The sequence below is a fragment of the Barbatula barbatula genome (assembly GCF_947034865.1).
Source record: "Barbatula barbatula genome assembly, chromosome: 6".
Classification (NCBI taxonomy): Eukaryota; Metazoa; Chordata; class Actinopteri; order Cypriniformes; family Nemacheilidae; genus Barbatula; species Barbatula barbatula.
In genome coordinates this window covers 23436519-23445378 of record NC_136765.1, presented here as the reverse complement: position 1 = coordinate 23445378, position 8860 = coordinate 23436519, and the positions used below count along the sequence as shown (strand labels likewise).

At 41.2% G+C, this 8860-nt stretch overlaps 1 protein-coding gene across 1 annotated transcript; it reads right to left on the bottom strand.

Annotated features, from left to right (window-relative positions):
* Positions 1-449: 449 nt before the first annotated feature.
* Positions 450-7061, bottom strand: dact1 (dishevelled-binding antagonist of beta-catenin 1). Its single transcript, XM_079458245.1, has 4 exons — positions 6478-7061; positions 4463-4592; positions 3424-3579; positions 450-2920 (listed from the first exon to the last, which is right to left on the bottom strand). Exons 1-4 carry the CDS (start codon positions 6778-6780, stop codon positions 1080-1082), a joined length of 2430 nt encoding a protein of 809 aa, XP_079314371.1. The 5' UTR covers positions 6781-7061; the 3' UTR covers positions 450-1079.
* Between the last annotated feature and the right edge of the window lie 1799 nt (positions 7062-8860).

The following is an 8860-nucleotide window of genomic DNA, read 5'->3' as shown; positions in this document are numbered from 1 at the left end:
ATAATGGGCCCTCTCCACATTTTTGTTTGATGTAGAGGTCAACACATTTGACCCAGGAATGCATCTATTCCCTAGAAAATCTAAAATGAATGCAATATCTGATCCTTATATTTTTACTGTCTTTCAATAGGGAACCAGAGTAACTGTGCTGTTGACAGCTGTGAACTTTGCAGTCAGTGAAATGTTAACACAGATGGTATAGAGGAAGAACTGTGTTTGTTTGGTAAACACATTGAGACTAAAACTAGTCGCATTTTATCAGTTCTGGCAGGGGGTTAAGGGTGGTTTCAGCATGTCCTTGACATTTTCAGATTCTAATTTCAGGCCATCAAAATTTAACCATTGGTTATTTTATATATTGCAGCGCTTGAATGCGGTTTCTGCCCTCAAAACTACATAAGAAAAGCAAGCCAGCCGCATTAAAAAAAGGACTCAAAAATAATGAATAATTTCAACAATAAGATTTATTAAAGAATAAGACACGAGGAATCATTAACATTCATTTTACAGAGTCATTTACAGCTAATCGTGTAAAAGGGATGAAGCAATTGCTCATGCATATTTAATGTGCATTTAACAAAAGCCCTTGAAAATCAGCAGGTGAACTTGCCTTCGTAACTTTATTTTGTCAGACAGACTGCGTCTGTAATGCACTGCTTCAGCTAAGTCATACTTTCCGTACCATTTCCATGTATGACTAACCAAATATATTAAGTTATAAATATCTTATTTAGAAAATTAACCATGTATACTGCATTAACATAGTACTTGCTATGTAGATGCATCACAGCAAAGCTGGATTTATAATAAATACTAAACAAAAAAAAGTAAAAAAGGCTAAAGACATTGACATCAGGGGGATAACAAAGAAGCTTTTCAAATGACATTTTTAGCATTCGTTTAGTTGTAAAAGTGCAGGCAATGGAGCCGGACAGAAATCGAGTTCCCAGCTGATAGGATCTCTGACCGAGAGCGTATGACAGGCAGTTTTAGGCCATTCAGCTGAATTCTGTCTAGGCACTTGATTGAGTGTCTTGCCGCCAAGTTGATTGGCCGCGTGTGAACGTTTCGTGAGTCTCTCACACGGTGGTCATGAGTTTTAATGAGCCTGATCTGAAACGCAAGATCTTCTTCTTCAAATTGTGAGAAGCCTTGATTTTGACGAACGCCTTCGCCTGAGCTGCCGTCATTCCATGGGACTCCGCCTGTTTGAACTGGGGCCAGTTGACCCCTGCGCTACCTTCAGAGTCGCTGCTAGTGCTGCTCTCAGCCACGTACTCCGCCTCACTCCCGCTTGACTCACTGTCTCCGAAACAGTTGGTGGTGTAGTTACTACGCTCATCTTCACTGGTGTCCAAAATGGTGGAATGGAAGAGGGAGGCGCACTCCGCTGAATATTCAGAGTCGCTGCCTACGTAAGCGTAGGGACTGGTGTAGTGCGCGTTAGACGGCAGGTACATGTGACCCAGCATTTCTTGTTTCTGTCTGCGATGAGCTCTCTTGAAAGCCTCCTCGTACGGGATCTCGTGGAGACCCCTCGGGCGCCGGTGGTAGTCGTTGCGCTTGTGCTTGGGTTTGGCAAGCACTGCGTCATGATGCCGATGATGCCTGTGATGTCTTTGGGAAGACGATCGGCCCGTGGAGCTGGTGTGCTTCTCCAGGATTCTTCCTTCAGGGATGGAGGCAGGGATTCTCTTGACTTTTGATGTGGACTTCTTAGAGGACTTGTGCGAGTAGTGGACATCGTCTGCATGTCGAGACCTCCTAGATCCGGTCCGAAGCTTGTGGGTGGTCTCGGACATGTGCTCGGAAACGTGGGATCTGGTTTTCGCACTGTTGGTGTCTTTCACTTTAACAACATTGATGTTTTTAGTGCCCCCCTTGCGGAGATATACGTTATGTTTTTGGCCAGGGATGTACTGGGCACTGACCGGTTGACCTCCCTCATCTTGGCTTTGAGAAGAGGAACCAAGACTTAGCAATTCTGAAGCCATCCTCTCCACCTCCTTGCCACACCCGACTGAAGTTTGAGTCTCAGGACTCCTCTTAACAGAGCATTCTTTCGCTGTCTGGCCTGATGTGTTGTCCTCCACAATGTAATTTGAGTGTTTGTTGAGCTTGGGAGAGGAAACTGCATTTGGGCTTCCTAAATCCTGGCAGTCCTTTGATACAACACTTACTGGCTGGCCTTTACCAGCTCCAGAATGTTTGTTCTTCAAGAGACAGTTAGTATCATTGGTGGTTGTGTAACCATTGTGTGGTTGACTTGAAGAAAAAGATGCTCTGTTTTGTAAAGTTCCTTCTTTGGACTCAACAGTCCATTGTCTTTGGGGCGAAGCTGTTCTTGGCTCAGTGCTTGTTGCTGACACATCTTGTAAACATGTCTGCCAGTTAGGCTTGAGGTCAGAGGTCCATTGTTGGGGCTGGACACCAGCAGGGGCCCTTGAGCAAAGGCTAGCCTGCCTAAAAATGCTCTTGGATGGGTCAGTGTTGATGCTTGTTCGGGGTCTGTTGGTCCTCAAAGGCTGCGCTCTCCTCTGAAGCAAACCAAAGATATAACTATCCAGTCTCTTGTTTGGCAAAGAACCATGCCAGGAGGAATTCTGGGAACTCGTGGGGTGATCTGGTTTCTGCTCATCACTCAACGCTTCACCCGGTTTGGAAATGTTACAATCATCCTTTAGGTAACCAGTCATGGATTGAAGGAAGATGGGGCTCTGAACAGCCACTGCATGTAGAGGGCTGGGATACCGGTATATATCACCACCATTTTTGGCAATGAGATCACAGTGGAATTTGGACACGCCATCACTGCCACAATCTGGGGAGGGGGAGTAAGACGCAGAAAGAGACCTGTAGACTGTTCTTGAGGTCGAGTCTTCGCATTGGCAATCACACTCGGCACAGACACTCAGCTCATCTGCCAACACCAGAAAACACAACAGTCAATAAAACCATAAAAGAATGCAAGCTGAACTATTATCAAACTGTTCATTTTTAAGAATGACACGTGAGAACACCCTATTGTAGATTCCTAGTGTTTAGCTAAGTGGGTGGTTGATTAGTTTGGATGTGCTAATGAGCCTTTTGTAAGTGGCTTAAAGGTGTGGTTGGGAGAGCCATCAGCAGGCATCCGAAACAGTTTCTATCCCTGTCTGGGACTGAATGTATCTCGTTTCACGTCTGTTTACACATTCAAGCTTCAGTAATTACAGAACGCAGAAAACAACGTCAGTTGAAGAACTAGAAACAAACGAACAAAGACACCCTTTTTTCTGATGCCAGCTGGAGCAAAGCATCAGTATTAAACAAAACGCAGAGCTGCATTTGATTACCAAAGCTTGAACAGTGTTTGGAATAGTGTTGATGGATAACACCAGCCAGAATGACTAGGAAACCTCAATATGTCAAACCGAATCTCACCTGCAGGCTTCTGCCGTCCCTCGGAGGCACAGAACGAGGTGTCAAGGGGGGTGCACAGGCAGGTGGTGGAACGACAACTGGACAAACACTCACTGAAGACCGAGTTGGAGGAATTGGAGAGAGATCCTGAAGTACCGTCACTTAGCTCGTAAAAGCCTGAGAAAGAGAGAAAGAGACTTTAACACTTCAATTTCACATCTTAGGGGAAAATGAGATCATGTGAATCTTGTGCAATGAGGCTTAGGTGCAAAAACTGGAAGTAATAAACTGACAGCTAGAGTAGCAAGCTGCTTTACTTTCAACTAAACTCTTTTACGGAAACCTACATCCGAAAGCAATTTGCATAACTTTGCTTCCAGGAAAGTATCAATTTGTCAAAGGAAATAGATCCGGCTACCAGGCCTCCATACATTACATTGATATTAGCATTCAATAAAATAGGGAAGATATGACAAAATCTCCCACAACAACTACAAGCAAAACACAAAATAGCTTTTAGCTTTCAAGTGGAAAAAATCTGTCATAAACTATTCCCATAAATAGTAGCTAGAAAGCCATTTAAACAATCAAGACTTTCACAGAGTAGCATACACATGTGTAATCAATCTCCACTTCGTATAACCTTCCACCAACAAAAGCGCACTCAGTCCCAGCACTAAAATGACCTCTTGTATTTGGAATGTAAACTAATGGAGCCATGCAGGCCTCCGGCACAGGGGCAGATTGTTCATATTACCAAATTAGTGCGTAAACAAAAAAGCTAAGCAGTTTCCAACTGACATTAGGCCTTGCAGGTACACATGCTACCACAGGCCCAAAGCACGTAAAGAAGGCAGAGCATTATAGTTCGTACCGGACGGCTGATTACTCACCCCTGGTGATTTTGGAACATTGCTAACGATTAAATTCATGTAAATGGGTCTAATTAGAAATCTGGACATCTTTGCGTTCGCTAGTTGCTAACATTGCTTTCTTTGCAGGCATTCGATTTAGACAACTTGACCTTTTATCCGTTCGTAGATGTACGACAGATACCAACCTGAGCTTGGCCGGCTGTCTGTCTCCACGTGTTCATGCGACGTCTCCGTGTCCAATCGCAGGTCACTGATCTGTCTGTCTAACTCCTGGAGCTGGTTGATCAAACCAGCATCTCGCTTCCGAAGGCAGTTCTATCAAGAAACAGTAATATTACATGTTTACAAATGACAAGTTTTCATAATGTTAGGGCACAGTTCTGTTTTGTGGCACACAATTTTGTAATTTTCGATTTAAGCAAACAGCCCCAAGTAACAGTGGTTTACAGCGCATTTTATAACAGCTAAGGACGTTAACTAAAACCCCCTTAGCTGTTATAAAATACACTGTAACCCTTCGCGGGCTTATTGATTTTATAAAAACGGTTATTCCATATATGTAGCATGGTTTCTTTAATAAAATGATATTAAGGCTATGTAATTTGATCAACCGTTATAAATCGTGGTATTTTATAACGGCTCAGAACTCGTCTCCGCCAATCAGAATCAAGGACCAGAACTGACCGTTTTATAAAGTAAAATAACTTTGCAACGGTCATCGTTTTAATTCTTTTTTCAAGGTATATGCAACTGCATATGTCTCAATGCTGGTGGCCCTGATCAGACAGACATATTTGTACGAACAAACCAAAGCGACGTCGCCTATGGGAACGACCATCCAGCTTTGTCACACCGCTTAAGAGCACTTGGACGCGTCTGACAACGCCCGTATCATGTGCTGCATTCCAAATTAAGCATGCCGAAATGGCAGACCGAGGAAAACGTGGCCCCTTCAGAGCAGATGGACATTACTTCAAATGACCCATAATCTGAGGCACGTTATCTGCACATTTAACTGCCGTTTGCTGACAGAAGCAACGCAGGGAGGATTCTAGACTACGTGGAGAAGTGGAATGGCGTTGCCTTTGCAGCAGAGCGAGGCTGTAAAAAAGCCTGGTACTGACAGGCAGGCCACAAGTGATTTATGGGCCCTGCGCTCTAAGCATGCTGGGCTGTGAGGACCAATTTTACACAAAGTGCCATTTGCACAGCACACCGACGGTTATTTTGAAATGGCATCAAATTAACCGCAGACGCTGTTGATGGCCTGGGCTTAGTGCCTACATTCTGAACAAGCTCAGCCTCAAACTTTGTCAGAGACATTTGTTTCGTTTGTTCATGAACATAATGTCATCTTTCAGACTGCATTGCAGCTCTTCCTTAAACCGTTTAGTCTCGAAAAGCCAGGAAACAAATCAAAACCTTGTAATTCTTTCCTGTATACAAAACATTAGCTACAATGCATAGATCCCAACGGGTTACAATAATGGAAATGTTTGCAAATAGTCTTAAGTGGAACCAGGTGTCTGGTAATTTTAATCTCGGTCATCCTCTGAGACAGCAGGGGGCTTGAGCCGGGCTTTAAAAGTTCATTTCCATTGAAACTCCTCAACTAATCTCATTCAGACCCCCCTAGACCAGCATCAGAAACACAGGAAGTTTGATTTAAATGCCTGAATGAAGATTTCAGGGCAGCAGTGTTGTGAATTAAATGCAAAACATTCTACTTTCGCAAATAGGTGTACAAAATAATTGCCTGATCCGTGTTTTAGAACATGCTGCTCTTAATCCCGCACATGTGTTCATGTAAAACGGTTTGTTAAGTATCCCTGTCTTGTTTTTGTTGTTAGTTTCACACCCACTGGACATGCCCTTTATTAGAAAACAATGTAATATATAAAAACCATCATTTTGAATAATCACAACCAAAAATATGTTTAATGAAATAATGCCAATTCAGATGTCCTATGATAATAAACTTTGATAAGACCGTATGAATAGTAAAACAAAAATATCCCTCGAAACCAAATTGCAAACAGATCACATCTTTTGTTCCTGAATATAGGATCGTAAAAATTTGTGATGTCATGGTAATAATATGCTACTGTATGATTTCCATATTTATTTTATACATTGTGTCGATATTGCAGGATATCCACGTGCCATGGGATACAAATAAAAATAAGATGACTTTACTCACAAGTTGTTTTCTCAGCAATAAAATATTCTCCTCCAAAAGTTTCTCTTCGTTGTTCAGATAACTGTCCTCCACTACAACGCTCAGTTTCTCCTCTCGAAGGTTTAACACACTCCTGACCAGCAGCTCCTGCCTTTGCCTCACGAACTCCAGTTCAGCCAGACCCGCGACGGTCGCGTCCGAGCGCTCGCGGGTTCGAACCCTCTCCAGATCCGCGTCCCGGGAGCGCGCGTCGCATTCCTTCCGATCGCGCATCATGAGAGCAGAATAATCCCTGGACATCAACATCTCAGACAGCTCGTGCATTTATACATCCACCAGTAATGACCTAACAGGAGTCTGATCACACCTTCTGAGAGATACTTATTACATGGTTAGACCAAATCCACTGATTAAACGTGATATTGTCGGACCCCAAAAATTAGAATAAACTGTAAAAACGCGCAATAGTGTTTGTCCTGTACTTATGGGGCATTTAAAAGCGTGATGTCCTTGATAAGGAGCAGGAAAAAGTCTAAATCCAAATGTAATGAGAAAGAGAGAGAGGTGATGTGCCGTCCGTGCGATGCTGAGTTGTGAATGTGAATGCTTACTGGAACCAGAGCGCGCTCCGAGGAAACCCACTGGTGATGCCGAGGGGTCCTATAGCCCGCCCAGTTACGCCCACCATCCATGCACTCTCTTCAGAAATCCACCTTTCGTTCTGTAACCATTTCAACCAAATTCATCAGTATTTTAGAAAGGAATACATTTCATACATCATGAAAGTGTCCTTGTAGTTATAATTTTGACTAGTTTTTGACGGGGTAGTAAAGAAAACCAAAGAGTGTCCAGTTATCCAAGGCAACTTCATATTTACCATACCTCCATTTGTAATTTTTTCATACGGTTCGAAGAAATAAATGTAGATTTTAAATTGTGTCTTCATACTATTGCATACACATATTACTCCAAATACTTTAATTTAACAGCATTTAAAAGCGATAACGCCCAAAACCACAATATTACCATGGTATCATGTCACAAACAAGAACAACTTCAAAAAGCAAACATGCACATTAAGGTGAAAATGGATGAAAATAATCTCAATAATTATAGTGTTTGTGCAATATAAGCAAATTAAGAGGTGGTTTAAAGTGAGAATAAGATTTAAAGCTGGTGTGGCCTTCTTTAATTAGTTTTATCAATAAAAGTATAATAACCTAATAACATGTTTAATGACTTACATTACGGATAATTATAGTTACAGATAATTAGAGGAATTACAGATAATTTATTTGAAAACGAAGATTTATGGATGGGATTAAAAGGTGTGGGGCTCTGAGGCGTCCAGGTGTGGTGACTGCCCTCTACTGTTCTTAAAATACAACATGATCTCCTGTCCTTAAAAAAACACTTTACAGGACATACTGTAAATATGAATGACAGTATTAGCTTTTCTGGCTGTTTATGCATAAATGGAAAGTCAAAGATTTTTACCAAGATGTGGTATAATCTATATCATGATCTATAGGTATTTAAAACATGGATCTTTAAAACACGTGTTCAAACATCCTTACTGGTAATAGACTACACAGCTGCTTCTATAAGACGCTGATGTCACATTTCTCAAGCAGCACATTAGTCAGAACCATGCAGAACCAAAAGCAGACGTCTGATTTGTTTAAAGCGAGCCGCTATCATCTGTGAAACGGATTAAGAATGCATATCAAGGGTGGAGAAATGCGATTGTTTTGGCAGATCTGAAGCCAATTAAACTTCTAAACACAAAGAAATGTGGTTTCATGCAGACTTTGCATTAAAAATGAAACCCATTTATTATATTGATTTTAAACTCAGCTTTTGACAAAGCAAAGTGCAGCTGTATTTAAAGAATCATACTAGGGTAAAGCGTAAAATGAATAAAAAAAACATTTGCCTGTGCATTTACTTTATGGATATTGTGAAAGCAAAAAAAATCAGCATTAAAGTTACATTTATCTTTAAAACAGTCTGCAAAAATACAGGCAGAAGTTTAAAAATCGAATTTTGACATAACAATTATAAAAGTTTGATTTAAGCCTTTAACTTTTACTAGTTACTCAAAGTTATACGTTCACAGAATGTTGTTGACTTACTATTTGATGATATTATGTAGAAAACCGTAAATCACAAAACAATTGCCTTTAGTTGGGTGTTTACTAATGTTTGGTAACTGCCTTAAAAGTTATTGTTAAAATGTATTTTTATATATTGAAAATATTCGTTTGTATATTATCTCTGGGTTGGCTGAGAATCTGGTCACTGGGTTTACACAAAATACACAACAAGAGACAAGCAAGGTATATGTTCAGTTATATATTCAAACAAAAAAATCCAATTATAAAAGGAACATTCGTCGCGTATA

Coding starts and splice junctions, on each gene's coding strand:
- dact1 (XM_079458245.1), bottom strand. CDS start 6,780: ATGCACGAGCTGTCTGAGATGTTGATGTCCAGGGATTATTCTGCTCTC. Junction 4,593..6,477: donor TATTGCTGAGAAAACAACTT/GTGAGTAAAGTC, acceptor GTTTCTTGATAG/AACTGCCTTCGGAAGCGAGA. Junction 2,921..3,423: donor GGGACGGCAGAAGCCTGCAG/GTGAGATTCGGT, acceptor TGGTGTTGGCAG/ATGAGCTGAGTGTCTGTGCC.